Raw genomic sequence first — 15,881 nt, 5'->3', positions numbered from 1 at the left:
GTAAAAAAAATAGATTTCATCCATAACATTTCAAGATTCCCTTATTTTGATCCGGTTGAAATTACGTGACATTTTTTATTAGTTGATCCATGAAATTTGAACCTTGTATATTGGCATGGCAAGCTAATACTCTCTTCCACCAGTGTGCTTTCATGATAACTAGTTCCTATCATTTCTACTAATATTAATAAATCATGTACATAAATTTTTAATAATGAGATCTCAAACCCAAATCTCTTCAGGTTAAATGATATTCACTTTACAACTATACAAATCAATTTCAATAAAGTGACTTTCATTTACAACTAGAAAAAGTAATTTCTATCGTTAGTAAAGTGACTATTATTTACAACTAGACAAATCAATTTCTATTGTTAATAAAGTGGCTATCATTTACAACTAGACAAATTAATTTCTATTGTTAATAAAGTAATTATCATTTACAACTAGACAAATCAATTTCTACGATTAGTAAAGTGACTATAAATAACTAGACAAATCAATTTCTATTGTTAGTAAAGTGACTATCTTTTACAAATAGATAAATCAATTTCTATGGTAGTAAATTGAATGTCATTTAATCTGAAAGGACTTGCGTTCGAGATGAAAATTACTTAACATAAATGTATATTGATCTAACAGAAAAGACGTAAGATGTAGTTTAAAGGCCGGATTCAATATACATTAACGATTTTGTATTATTATTAATAAATTAAATAAATACATGCAGTATTATTAATGTAATTAACATGATTTATATAATATAATTAATAAATAAACAAAATAATCAATAAATAATTTATGAAATATTTATGTAGCACAATTACAAATCTCAATTATATAATAGTTATTTTCTAATTGATTATACGTAGTAAACATACATAGCAGAGTTGGTAAGGCTATTATTGTGTTTTAAAAACCGGACCGGACATCAAACCGGTGAGGGTATTGGGTCACTGGTTTATTGATCGAACCACTGGGTCACTGGTCGAACCGCGTGACTAAACCGGATTAAACCGGATAACTCGGTTGAATAGACCGGTCGTTATAACAAAATTATATAGGTATAAAACATGTCGAACATGATGATTCAGTCTCTACAATATATAACTGACACTTAAACTTTTAAAAAATATCATATCCTAAATAAATTCACAAGTTCATAATTTAAATTCAAATTTTAAACATAGGTATCACACATAATAAAATAGTACAAAATTACAAAGTATATATTTGCAAACAAAATTTAATCGCAAAATAATCGAATTGAATAAATTATAATAAAGTAACTTCATTGTCTACTAAATTTAATTTCAAAGAAAAATTTATTTCAATGTTGGTATCTCCTTCTTCAATATCAAAATCATCTGAAACAAAATTAACCGCATCCGAAACATTATTTTTTTATTTTGTTTTTTTTATTTTGTTTTTGTATTTTTTTATTTTTATTTTTATTTTTATTTTTATTTTTATTTTTATTTTTTATTAAAATAATTAAAATGATGTTATTTTAAGTTTTTAAAATTAAAAAAATTAAAAATGCATTTAAACCACCCGTTCTGAAAAACCGCCGGTTTTTTCGGTTTTACCGGTTTACATCGATTTTGACCGGTTCACACCGACACCGGTTTAATGACATATCCGATCCAGCAATCGAACCAGACCGATTATCTGGCCGATTCCTGGTTCAACCGGTCCGATCGTCCGGTCCGGTCCGATTTTTAAAACACTGACCCTAGGTTAAAATAGGAGAATTTTGAAATCTTAAGAGACAATTTATTTTTTAAATTATTTTTTTTCAAAACACATTTATATGATTGAGGACAAAATAATTATTAATCCTTTGATAAATTACTAATTAATGAATAAATTATTTGATCACCTCCTAGACATATTTATAAATCTCTCTCCAGAGGGTCACAACTGTTAAAATAGACTATCCGATTTTAAACGAGTCAGCTCGGGCGGGCCGTAAATTTTTTAGAGCTGAGTCAAAAGAGTCTTGTGTAATAAGAGTTCGAGATTTACTACCCGAGTTTGCCCTTAGATGAATTTCGGACTATCCAACTTTAAATAGATTTTTTTTAGTCTATAATTATGTAGGCCTAATAAACTATCCACGACTTATATGGGTTAGCCCAAATAAATAACAGGCTTTTCAAGGCTGTCACAAATAAATATAGAGAATTTCTTTATTGACCCCCCTATGGGAGTGACCCCCAGCAAAATTCCCAAGTTGCCCCTGCTTTGGAGATGTATCTCCGAAGTATTTTTTTTATAGATTTTTTCAGACTTCGAAAATGCACTTCCGAAAATACCAAATGGGGGGTGTTTTCGGAGATGCACTTCCGAAAACACCGTTTTCACATTTTTGGGAGTTTTCGGAAGTGCACTTCCGAATTATGCAGAAATTGTGTTTTTTTTTTTATGTTTTTCTTAACAGTCCCGTATTTTTAATTAAACGAAAACGCCGAATAAAATAAACGACATATCAACATAAAATACTAATATAATAAATACAATCCGAATAATATATACAAGCTGAATAAAATAGTAATAGTGTGCGAAATACAAGCCGAATACAAGAAAAATAATCCGAAACCCCTACTGTGTATGTCTAACCCTATCTCCCTCGGACCTCCTCTGCCTTTTATATGTCGTCGCATGGCCTGCATCACCGACCATCCTCTCCACCACGGCGACTGCCTCTGGACCGCCCTGATCAATGATACCTCACTCCAACGCGTCCCACCCAAGCATCTCTATCCGCTGGCATATCAGAAGGAGATCAATGGCATGGTCATCCTCGGCCTGCTGGTTCTCTAGGATCTCCTTGTATGCTGGCCTAGGAGCGTCGGGAGCGTCGGGTGTCATCAGAGGATGTGACACCCGATAGAACCATGTGACGTACCCCTCTACACAATGCCACTCCTGGGTGGCGTGCATGCGACGATACTCCTCCGGACCACATGACGCTTCCAGTCCGCAAATATGGCAGTGAGCTCCACTCGGGTAACTGTGTCGGGAGCAGCCTCAAACGGTGACCTCGGTATCATATGCACATGTCCAAACTGTTGCATGCACCGCTTAGGGAGATACCTCACCATGGTGTTGGTCTCGCATGCCAACCAGCCAGAATATAACGCGATGCGGTCAAAGGGGACAACAACAGTGTAGTCACTGAATGGCCTTCAACGAATGTCATCGTGAGCTGTACGGTCGAGGTACCCACGATATGGTCCCACTGCATTGTTCCCCCTTTGAAGAACGTATCGGGCGGCCCTATGCATGGCGTCCTCGTACTCAGGATCAATGACGAAGTCGTGGATGCGGGGGAAGTAGGAGATGATCCATCCTTGAAACACAAACACGATACTGTATTAAAAATAAATACGAACCATAGATAAATGTGAAACAATTAAAATGAAACGTACCGTCAGGAGTGTGGCGGATCTGGTCATTTGGCTGGTCCTCCATTTAGAGGCTTTATTCAGCTTCTGGTATAGGTATACCAGAATAGCTGACCCCCAGTTCCACTGGTGAATGGTAGTCACGTCCATGAAGTAGCGGAGGTAGGTCACGTCGACGTATCTTGCAATCTTGTCCACAAAGAGTGCAGTGCCTACCAAAAACATGAGCCAGCACCGGAGACCGCAGGCACTGTGATACTCCATAAATAGTACGTTACCCGCGTCCTCGGAATCGTCCGTCGCCACCAAGTGGTGCTCATACTGATCGCTCAATGTGAAGAACCAGATATGAGGCCCATTTGTCGTCCGCACACTCAAAATCAGCCATATCAAGGTCCATACCCAGATAGATCGTCATCTACTCGATCGCATCGACCCTCTGGATCCGGGAATGGTTCAGCAGCATCCCCCCAATCGACAAGTGGAGAAGACAATGCACATCGTGCAAGGTGATCGTCATCTCCCCAACCGGTAAGTGGAAAGAAGACGTCTCCCTATGTCACCGCTCTACAAAAGCCCCCTGCATGCCGTGGCATACCCGATCATGCACAACCCACCTAGCCCAGAAGCTGTCACCGCATCATTAAACCACTGCGCTCTGGTTTAAAGAGACCAAAAATCTTCCGCGCGTGGTTCACCATTTTTAAAGTCGGCCTTTCCTGTTACAACAAAAACGAAAACAAAAAACATTGTTAATTAGAACGTTAAGAAAAGTGGAATAAAAAGCTAAATAAAAAATGGTTAAATAATGAAGTCGGATAAATTATAAAAAATACCTCTCCCTCCCAGACACGTCGAGCGACGTACTCGTGGTAGGAAATCAGCACGGACGTGTCCCTAGGCCCTCCCGGGTAGCCCTCATCGTGTGGAGGATCAGCATTAGGTATCTCCTCCTCCGCCTCCTGGTATCTCACCTCCTCCTCCTCCTGGTATCTCACCTCTTCCTCCTCCCGTACCTCCTCCTGACGGGAAGAAGATACCCGAGACAGCCGACTCCTCGATCCAGACGAGGAACCAGACTCATTTGTCTGTACGGGTGCTCGTACTCCACCCCGTCACCGCGTCGATGCAAGCTGCGCCGCCCGCTCGTGTCTAGCCGACGCTATCTGTGTCTCTCTCCCCTGTCTGATACGTGCCGGGTTGCCTGCCATATTCCTGAAACAATTGAAATTCATAAGAATGCGAAACAATCAAGAAAAATAAAAAAAGTACAATTCTGACTCATTTCGGAAGTTCATTTCCGAAACTGGTCAATGAGGTGTTTTCGGAAATGAACTCCCGAAACACCCCTGCGAACACCATTTCTGCATATTTCATGGTAGACCCTAAAACACACTTCAAAACCAGTTTTTATGCTTCTAAACAACCCTAAAGACTATTAACAACCTACCCCTATATCATTTTTCTAATTTCTAACAACCCTAACATGCATTTCAATCATAGATCTAAAGTTTTAGAAACTTACAAATTGAAGGTGATTTATATGCTTTTGAATGTAGTAGAACAAGTAGATGGAACCTTTGATGTAGCCTTGGAAGTTGGTTTGCAGAAAATCTCAGAGAGTTTGAGTTTGAAATTGGTTTAGAGTAAATGATTTTGAGGGGAGACTATTTTGTTTAAACTGCAAAACACGCAGTATTTCAGAAATGCACTTCCGAAATAGTGTTTTCGGAAATGCATTTCCGAACTAAGAAAAAATTTGAAAAAAAAAAACTTTTTGGAAATGCATTTCCGAAAACACTTTTTTTTTTTGTATTTCAAAAATATATTTCCAAAGTATAGGGACATTTAAGGGTTTTCCCTAGCGGTGACCAAGAAGATAGGGTCAATAAAAAAATTCTTTAAATATATGGTGTATCTATGAACACGGGAATCTGCTATTGATCCATGTTTGAACTTTCTTTTTATTTTTTTTAGAAGACCGATGGCTCGGATATACTAGGGTAGGCATGGCATGGCTCTTGGTAAGAACTTTCAAACTGGTGCCAGTCATGTCTATGGATCAGACTATGGAAACGTACCTACGAAATTGTTGGGTTTGGAAAACAAAGACATTACTTTATCCAATATACATAGAACATAGTGAGGAATAGGATTGGCTACGTTTTCCTGTTTCATAACTTAGCATCCGTGATGTCTTTGCATCTGTCAGTGCATGATTTTAGCATGTCCGTGAAAGAATCTGATATCTCATTCATCCCTCCATAAATCCCCTAAAAAACCATCAGGCAAAAACTACCGAAATAAAAATAAATTTTTATAAATTTAAGATTTTAACTTTTATAAAAGATATACAAAACATCTAAAATTAAATACATTTTTCATCCTCTTATTTTTATTTTTATTTTAGGTTTTGATTTCCATTTTATAAACAGTTATGTCGTTTCTTCTATTTTCTTTTTTTTGGATTTTAATCCCCATTTCTTTTTTGGCATTTTTAATGTTAATATTAAATTCTATTTTATTTATAATTATTTTTATATTAATAAAAATATAGAATAAGAGTAATTTAAACATGTGCCACCAAGGAATGAGATGACCTATTGATACCAATAGTAAGATACACATCTTTTATAAAAGATATACAAAACATCTAAAATTAAATACATTTTTCATCCTCTTATTTTTATTTTTATTTTAGGTTTTGATTTCCATTTTATAAACAGTTATGTCGTTTCTTCTATTTTCTTTTTTTTGGATTTTAATCCCCATTTCTTTTTTGGCATTTTTAATGTTAAAATTAAATTCTATTTTATTTATAATTATTTTTATATTAATAAAAATATAGAATAAGAGTAATTTAAACATGTGCCACCAAGGAATGAGATGACCTATTGATACCAATAGTAAGATACACATCTTTTTTTGTAAGACTCCGAGGGATGAGAAGGCATGGCTTTTTTCGTAGTAATAGTGGACGAGTCTCATGATATCTAAGCCGGCCGTCGGAATAAAATAAAGGAGCCGGATGACCATTCTTTCGTGGAAGTTTGTCGAATTAAAAAACAAAAAACTATATAATATAGATTAAATTATCATTAATTTTTAAATCATGAGATTGTTTTTTTTAGGCAATTTGAATATTTATATTGAAAAGAAAATTTATTTTAGTTCGGCTTTTATTTTAAATATGGTTTAGTTGGGTTTTTAGCCTTTGGACTTTTTTATCCATTAAAAACAGGGGATTATTTACCTCTTAAATTCGGAGATGTATCTTTGGATGCACTCCATTCACTTTCGTTTTTTATCCAAATCCTAAGGCTATGTAAAAAAAATAAGGGTTAATAGTTGTTTACCCCCCTGTAATATGAGCGTGTTTCGGTTTACCCCCTACCGTTGCCAAAGGCAGGTTTTGGCAACGTTTTTTTTTTAAAAACCGTTGCCAAAAGGTAGGGAGGGGGAAAAGCAAAATTCGCTAACATTACAGGGGGTTGAATTACTATTAACCCAAAAATAAAGAAAAAACATCTTTGTATAAGTTACGAAGATGCATCTCTAAACACTATTTTAATCAAATACGCGTCAGATTCTTTTCTGCTTTCTCACTTCTCAAAATTCATAAAACTCTTAAAACCTCTCAACTCTCAAACTCAATCAACACACTTTTAAGTTTCTACCATCAACATTCAATCGATCAAAGAGCTCAAATATCAAACTCACATTTGGTAAGTTTTTTATTTCTCTATACTTTTTATTTCTATATACATTTGTAAAAATTGGGCATTAGGTTTCGTAATAGGTAATTTAGATATGTTATTTAAATGAGCAGTGTGTTTGATGGGTAGTTTAAATGATCAATACATTTTTTTATGCTGGATTGAACTGCATTTTTGTCATTTTCGTTCATCTCTGAGTTGCAGAACATTACATAGATGCATCTATGAATTTTTCAACGTTTTTTCCAAAATCCAAAGATGCATTTTCGATTTTTTTCTATCTGCATAGTTTAGCTTCATTTTATTTTGCTTAATTTGTATAATGCTTATGTGGTTTAATTATAGGCATTATAGCTTATGACCAAGATAGATTAAGGCACGACAGAGTTGCGAAACATGCATCAGTTTAAAAGGAAGAGCTCGATCATCGCATGCACCAGTAAATTCTAGTTCGGTTGATGCGGAGGTGTCATTCTAAGGCTTATGCATCTCATCCTTCGTCTTCCCGTATGAGGCAGGTGTCACCTCCTGATACCTCAAAATTCCCATCGGTACATGTTGAAGCATCCGAGGCGGTACCACAAGCACCCCCAAGAGTTTGGAGCAGGCTCGTCCGACTTATTGCTGCTACCTCTTTATCCAGACCATGTTGCAAGGCATGTGTGGTACATAGAGGTCAATTTCAATTTTATTCATTCTTTGAAATTGTTTGAAACACATTTGTTATAATATTCCAATTTTCTAAGGATGATTTATTTTTCTGCAAGACCGTGATGCTTTAAATGCATCAACCATGGTCGGAAGATTGCGGGTTTGCCACAGACATACTGAGTAATAGTTTCAGGATATGATGCAACTATCTGGGCTATGAGACTTGTGCATGATCGATTATGTTGCGATTAACTATGGTATGTTGTCCTTGTTTGTAGAGAGATGACACTCGAAGACGTCATCTTTTCATCTTCCACATGGTGAAATGTCCATCACACTAGACAATGTCTCATGCCTGCTGCATCTTCCGACCAAGGGTACACTGTTAGACCATGAGAAGATTATCAAAAATGAGGCAGCGAAGATGATGGTGGACTATCTGAGAGCTACCCAGGGGATGCCCTGTATGAGTTAGAAGCCACCTGAGGGTGTCATGCTAGGTTTCAATTACTGGAGAGGTTGTATGCACAATAACTTCATACGACAGAGTAGGTTGCTGGTGATGATGAGCAAGTTTTGCAGCATATAACATATGCATTGAGAGCATACCTTTTGTACTTGGTTGGCACGTCCATTTTTATGGACAAGAGTGCCACTTATGTGGATGTGGTTTACTTGAGATACTTCGCTGACTTGGAGCGGATCCATGAGTACAACTGGAGGCGCTTGTTTGGTTTACTTGTGCTCCAAGTAAGGTGAAAGTTGTATGTGGAAGACCAAACAAATGACAAACAACTACACACTATTAAGAATAATATATTTTCTTTTAGTGTTTGTGTGTCATTTTCATAACACTTGTGCTATACTATTACTAATGATTCATATGTAACATTTTAGGGTTTAATCTTCTATCATCTTCTATCACGTCCCCCCTGATATTCGAATGGTCATGTGTTCCGACCTACATTGAAGATATGTCACGTGCTTCATCATTCGCCCTGCTAAGAGGGAATTAGGCGACAAAGCCTTCAAGAGTGTATCTTGACTGCTTGATAGCAGAGGATGTATGCTTCCAAGCGTACGTAGATCACCGTGAGATGCTTCCCTTGGACCACGTAGCCTTCTATTTTATATGGTTGACTTGTGAGTCACGTATGATGTATCCACACGCACCATGCGAAAGTTCAGATACATGCAGTTTGTTCCTAAAGACCCCTCTAATTATGCTCCTCCCGCTATGGCATATATAAATATAGATGCCATGTATGATAATTTCCTTAATTACTTGGTATCAGATGAGACATAAAGTACCTTAGCTCCTAACGCATGAAGTGTTACATACGACTTCATCTAATGGTATTTTAGAGTGTCACATCCTTATATTACATTAGATACTCCACGAGATCTACCTAGGCCATCTCATCAAGAGATACTAGAGGAGTAGGAGTAGGTTGGGGCATATTATGTAGTTGATATGTTGCTTAGATGTCGACATATCATTGATATTCCGCATGTGGGGTATAGACAGAGGAGTATTTCTGAAAGGGTATTAGGCAAGGGACATTCTAGATGTCCTCATACAGGAGGCACAGACGACACTGTAGTACAAGAGACAGAGTAAGAACATGGGGGGGGGGGGGGGCTGACATACCTTGTAGTATATAGTATTTGTATTATGAGTTATTATCGGTTGTATTTTATTTTGACTTCATTATATATTCCAAATTTATTCATTATAGTGTGTGTGTGTGTGTCATTTTCATATTATTTCATAATTTGGTAACTGTATGGTTTAATTTATACAAAATTTAATATGATAGTATAATTATAGTACATCGTCAATTACAATAGTGTATCTTTAAAACAAAGTCAAAATTTATTGTGTGGTGTTATTATGAAAATGTATCTCACAATTCTGTCAGAGGAGAATACGAAGATGCATCTCCAGATTAATATATGTCAAACTGAGGGTGTCTCAGTTAGGAATGTATGGGGTACATATATGGTGAATCTGGAGATGCATCTCCAGACTAAATGTCTGAAATTTTTTGGAGTGAGACTCACTTAGGACGTATTTTGATGTGAAAAAAGTGCGTCCAAAAATGCACTTCCAAAAATCTGAGAGGAATTTTCAAATTTTTTTAATGTGTTTTTCCACCAATTAGGGTGGGATAAACAATTCACTACAAAATATTATATAATGTAGTCTTTTGACACATTTAATGGTATCTATCAAATGAAAAATATTATTATGATATTCTTAAATAATTTTAATGTGTTCCCCCCCCCCCTTTTTTTTTTAAATTTTGAAACCCTAATTTTATAGTTTTGATTGAAAAATCTCATATCAATTTGTGTTCTCATTTTCGATCTCTTGTCAGCTTAACTACAACGATGATTTTTAATTTTTCTGGCAACATCGACCCATATTGGTGGGTTCTTTGTACTGAGCAATACTTCAGAAAACACAACATATTAAAAAATGATCAGTTGAGAGTAGCTTTAAAGGGTCTACAAGATACTGTTCTCCGCTGGTGGTTATGGAGGTCTCAATATCAACCACTGACTACTTGAGATGCATTCACCACAGTGTTTCTCTATTGTTTGAAACTTGAATGGCGAGAAATTTTGCCAACAGAAAAGTAGGAGGAGGAGGAGGAGGAAAATCTAGAATCGATGAAATCCATAGAAGGAACTTCCTTCCTTGAAGATCTTGTAGTTGAACCAATTATTGCACTTGTTTAATCTCATACCAATTCCAAAGCTCAAATAAAACGATTTGCCTTCATCTTCACTTCATACTAAAATCACAATTTTAGTATCTATAACAACTCCCATGGTCGGACCTCTTTACAATGGTGATATTTTCATGACAATGCCAATTACGAAGTTTCACTAAAATCTCCTAATGTTATTTCAAAGGGTGAAAGATGCACCAATTAAATGTGAAGTCATCGTTAAAGTCAACTTTATATGAGACAATTGTAAATAGATAATCATTAATTATTGAATGATTTTTTTAAGGGAATCTATATGTCATAAAAATTATGAATTTGCTTTTTCTTTTTATCTACCTCAAGGAAAATTCTTAGGTAGACCCAGACCTAAGAAATTTTTTTGCACACAACCAATCACAAAAATTTAATTAATTAAAAAATAAATTTAACATTTTATCTCTCCTTTATAATCACAACCACTCCATGAATCTAATTAAATTTTTTTTTAAATAAATTAAAAATTTTCTCTCTGGTTGTGCCTAAGACTATGGATTTATGGTCATTTCCATGAAAGAATTTCTCCTATGTCAAAATAGTTATCTTTATAAAATATCAATACAACATTTATTATAATTTTAAATACTATACTTTTATTTATTGATCTTCATCCACTTAACTACTCTACTAATCATAATTTATAAAAATATATTAATAAATAATATTAGTTTTATTAAAATTAATACAACTAATCATTTCTTTAAAAATTGTACACAAATCCAACGCGTTGTTTCTCATGCACGGGGGAGTAAGAGGCTGTGCAATAGTCAAAAGTACGTACTATAGTATAATGGTTTCTCATGCATTTGGAGTATATGATTATGCATAATTATTCGAATAAATTCCCACTAAACCAAACAATGGTTGCACTTTAAATGTTACTAATGAAATGTTGCATTTCAACAATGTAACTCACAAGTCTGATTTGATTCCCACCTCCTACAAATCCTAACAAATTAACATACTACTACTAGGAGTTTCTAAGAAAAAAAGTTACTACAATAATTACACACCAAAACAACTTGTGTGTGTCATTATTGCGCATAGGCTATGCTAATCTTCTCTGTATCGTTCCAATTTTATCAGATGTCTCCGAAGGGAGACACTAAAGTAGCTCCTTAAGGCAAACCTTCAATTGTAAATATATCCTTTGCATTCTGATGAACCACAGCAGCAAATATTACTCCATCCCTTGATACTACCCTTGCAGCAATTGTAATCATAACTTACCTCTCTACCCGGAGCTATGTCCTTTAAAGCAAACAACATTTTGTGTGGAAGACTCTTATCATTGTGATCATACATAACATCTTTCATACATAGGTTAGGACAGCAACTATGATTTATAAACCTTCCAATGTTTCCATGTCTAGTTGCATCAATGAAGCCACCACCTGCAAAATGTATACTACAACAATTAAATGAAGTTCAAAACATGATCAATATTTGTATTTAACAACAACATTACCAATATTGAATATGTAGTCATCGACATGTAGATTTGATCCTGATTTTCCGTTGTTTTGATGAACAAGTTCTCCGATGAGCTCACACACAAAGCTTCCCGATGGAATGAAAGATCGCGTTCTAACACCCCACCCCTTTGAATTTGTTTTGAAGATTTCTAGTTGGAACTGAATCCCGCATTGACTCACTCGGTTCATGCAAGTCGATGAACACGCGCAAGAAGGGCCACATTCGTATATAAAAGACGGTTTGATAGGAGAAACTAGTCTCTTGTTACCACCATATGCTAGTGTCCCACCATTATTCTTAGCTATGCAAACACAATCAAGAGAATCAACACATGCATTTTCACAATTACATCCACCACCTAGTAGTGTTGAATGATTCATCTTTGGATAACTCATTTTGACTAGGTAGCCAAAGGGTTTAGGCTTCTCCACACAACTTATTGGCGTCACCACTCGAATTGGAAACTTTTCTTTCCCCTCCGAAATATCATTGATTCGAATGACATCCTTGTCGAGACCACAACCTTTAGTCCTCCGTCTCTTCAAGAAAGTTTCCGTTTCCTTAACAACATCCCGAGAGGAAACACTCGCGGGTTGGTTCTTAACAACATCTCGAGAGGAAACACCCGCGGATTGATCAGAAATTTTGTTAAGAACAAACTTGAACACAAGTTTTCCAAATTGTCCCCTTTCTTGAGTCATCCTATCAACCAAATACAGCCCATCATATACATACGAATAATCCGAAACAGTGTTCTTCCATTCTTCCCTCCCATTAAACTTCCCAAAAACCTTCAATATAACCCTAACCGGCCTCCTACCATTCATACTATTCCTCAAAGCAAGATTCCCCCCTTCCAATTTCTGATCACGCGGAGGCGCGGCCGTTGTCTTCACATTAGGATTACTACCTTGACCTTCATAAACCAAGCAACCACCAGACTTCATAACATTTGCATACTTATCACTCACAACAATACTAGTTGCGAAAGAAAACTCGCCTTTACCCAAATAATCAATACCACTGCAGAATTGTTGATGCAGACCAATGACAACCAGTTCATTCCTGTATTGAAAGTGGTCACCAACTTCAATTCCATCTACATGCCCTAATCTTTTTCCACTGTTTTCCCATTGATGTTTCTCTTTCATAAACATTGCAGCTTCTAGCAAAGCTTTTGTTTTTGCTTTCAAGTTCTTAACTTCACTTGACTTGTACTCACAATAGAGTTTGTGAGACAAGTCCCTAAAAATTTCTAAGGCTTTGTTCACCCTTTTCCGTTTCAAGATCTTTTCTTTCATTGTTTTTCCAAAAGATTGTGAATCTTCCATCTTCAATCAATAAACACAACACACTGTACAGAAGAAAAAAAAAACATTTTTCATTAATAGTACTATATAAAGTTTCGGTTTTTATCACATGAAGAAGAAAAAACACAACAAAAACCAATCATTCATCATTCATTATGGTGAAACAAGAAAAGGGGTTATACATTAGCACTTAGAGAGTCATAAAAACTAAAACTTGGAGAACTATTGAAACAAACCGTAGCAGAAGGACAAGAAGGTAACTTTTTGCATGAAGGAGTTATGAGTGTGAGATCAAAAGCAGAAAATGTGCATAACTTAGTGAGAAGAAAAGGAAAAGACAAACCTTTGTTTTGAGGTTGATGAAGTTTTGAGAAAAATGGAGAAAAAACAGTGTAGTGAAATATGTGAAGAAATGAGAATAGTGGAGAGAGTGTGTTTGTGTTTGTTGTGTTAGTGGGAGAGAAGGTTGCTAATAATGGGACATTAATAAAGGTTATTTTTTCATGTTTTTTTTTTTTTTGTAAGTTACTTTATTACATGTATGTGATAAATTATCATACTTCATATATGAATTTTTATAAAAATCTAAAGATCATATATATGAAATTTATACTTTATTGATTTTATGTGTAAAAATATGAAGTGGGGATCAAAGTTTTTTGAATTTAAAATATATTATAAATGAAATAAAATAAGGGTGAAATTTATGATTAAATATTTTTGTTTTTATTTAAAGAAATTCACAATAGTTCACACGTTTGCGTCTATGATAGTCTTTTCATTTTTCTATAGAAATATTAATAGTAATGATGTAAAAAATAGATAGAAAACTCTTATGAATGAATACTTATACTAATAGTAAGAGAAAAAAACAACAATCATTTTGTCTTTATAATCATATTTAGAAGAGGAAACAAATTAATACTTTCACACATTGATGAAGAATTAGCAAACAAAAAATATTAAATAAGGCATAACCCCTCCTTTAAATTTGGTGGGTGTGGTCATTATTAAGGAAGGAATGGAAAGAAAATAACTTTTCAAAATTTAACTAAATGTAGCCATGAAAGAAGGAGAGAGGAAGGAGGGAGACTGAGAAAAAAAGTCATTTGCTATTTTAATTGAAATTTAACACATTTTTCAATACATAATTTTAAAGTTATTTAGGTATGAAATTCCTTAATGTAGGGTTGAGTGACATTTTCTAAAAGGTGCTCTTAAAAATAATGTCAATTGAATTTTTTTTTTTTGGATCTATCAAAATTCATCTGATATCCCAGTTATCGTATTACACAGTGAGGACTATGGGATCGTTGTCATGAGAGTAGGCTTCGATGGCATCAGTTATCGTATTACACAGTGAGGATTATGGGATCGTTATCATGAGAGTAGGCTCGATGGCATCACTGTTAGAAAAAATAATTTTGGTCTATAGTCTTCTCCGTTTGGCTTTGGAGAGGCTTAGGAATATTGCGTACACAATTAGCACCTACCTAGCTTATATCATTCGGGGGGGCTGGAACTTCCTCCGTCAGAGAAACCTTCGGTAAAGATGTTAACCCCAAAGCCTGTATCTTTCTTGGCCATTTTGAAAAAAAGACAAAGAAAATGATGGTGATAAGAGAAGGTGTGTCTCCGGTCAATTTTACCAGGGCCCTATTGTGGGCGCCATTATACTTGCTAAAAAAGGTCCATATGCATGACACCCCAATGCTGGTAGGGTTGGCTAGAGGCTTTATAATTTACGGTGGTTTATGGAAATCTCACAATCGTGAGTGGTCCAGTTTTGAGGTGTACTCAATGAGATGAGAGAAAGCTCACGAGGGTGAGAAACTCTATATTTTGGAGATATTTTCGGGTGAACTCATAATCTCACGTATCATCTCGTTTCAACTTCTTAATCTTTTGTTGATACATGCCACTTCTTTCGCATACCATTGTTACCATGGGTGGATCTACAGCCAAACGAGCCCAGACTCAACTCCTCCTTTTGTTGTATACTCCCCACCTAATAGTCAATTTTTAGACAACACCAGGGGAAAATTAGTAATTTTCAGACAAAATTAAGGGCAAAATTAGTAAAACAGGGTGTGAAATTTTTGGACAAAAAAATTAGACAAAATCAAGAGCAAAATTAGTAGAAACAGAGTGTAAAATTAATAAAAACAATGTGTAAATATTTTGCCCAGGCTTCCTAAAACTTCTGGCTCCGTTGTCTTCTATCCAGACTATTGTCGGACCTTCTAATTACAATGCAAAATCTCAATTTTCCAGCCTCTCCACAGACCCGTTGTAGCATATGTTCACGAAAAAATAACACTCCTTTATTTATAAATTGTGTACGGACATCTACCTCTACAACAACAAGTCGAGCATCCGGTTTAACATCATCACTCCTTCTTTCAGTTGAACATCATCATTCGCTTCTTTCGGTTTAACATCATCATTCGTTTTATCCGATTTAACATCCACACTCACAATAGCTTTAGGAAACATATTCGGGTGCATCATATCTATTACTAACAATAATAGATAAGCTGTGTT

General features: G+C 35.4%; 1 protein-coding gene and 1 non-coding gene across 2 annotated transcripts; both read right to left on the bottom strand.

Annotated features, from left to right (window-relative positions):
* Window positions 1-11,461: 11,461 nt before the first annotated feature.
* On the bottom strand, window positions 11,462-13,784 carry LOC131600267 (histone-lysine N-methyltransferase, H3 lysine-9 specific SUVH5-like). The gene is made up of 3 exons (XM_058872453.1): window positions 13,681-13,784; window positions 12,020-13,381; window positions 11,462-11,945 (listed from the first exon to the last, which is right to left on the bottom strand). The coding sequence occupies exons 2-3, from the start codon at window positions 13,356-13,358 to the stop codon at window positions 11,683-11,685; spliced, it is 1,602 nt and encodes a 533-aa protein (XP_058728436.1). The 5' UTR covers window positions 13,359-13,381; window positions 13,681-13,784; the 3' UTR covers window positions 11,462-11,682.
* On the bottom strand, window positions 11,552-11,655 carry LOC131600762 (U6 spliceosomal RNA). The gene has a single exon (XR_009283372.1). It is a non-coding gene; the product is annotated as a U6 spliceosomal RNA (small nuclear RNA).
* Window positions 13,785-15,881: the final 2,097 nt, after the last annotated feature.

This window comes from Vicia villosa, linkage group LG4 (assembly GCF_029867415.1).
Source record: "Vicia villosa cultivar HV-30 ecotype Madison, WI linkage group LG4, Vvil1.0, whole genome shotgun sequence".
Classification (NCBI taxonomy): Eukaryota; Viridiplantae; Streptophyta; class Magnoliopsida; order Fabales; family Fabaceae; genus Vicia; species Vicia villosa.
This window is presented reverse-complemented; position numbering and strand designations above follow the sequence as displayed.

Bases quoted from the DNA above. Each gene is read 5' to 3' on its own strand.
- LOC131600267 (XM_058872453.1), bottom strand. From the start codon at position 13,358: ATGGAAGATTCACAATCTTTTGGAAAAACAATGAAAGAAAAGATCTTG. The intron at 11,946-12,019 runs GTAATGTTGTTG...TACATTTTGCAG, and splicing joins TGACTACATATTCAATATTG to GTGGTGGCTTCATTGATGCA.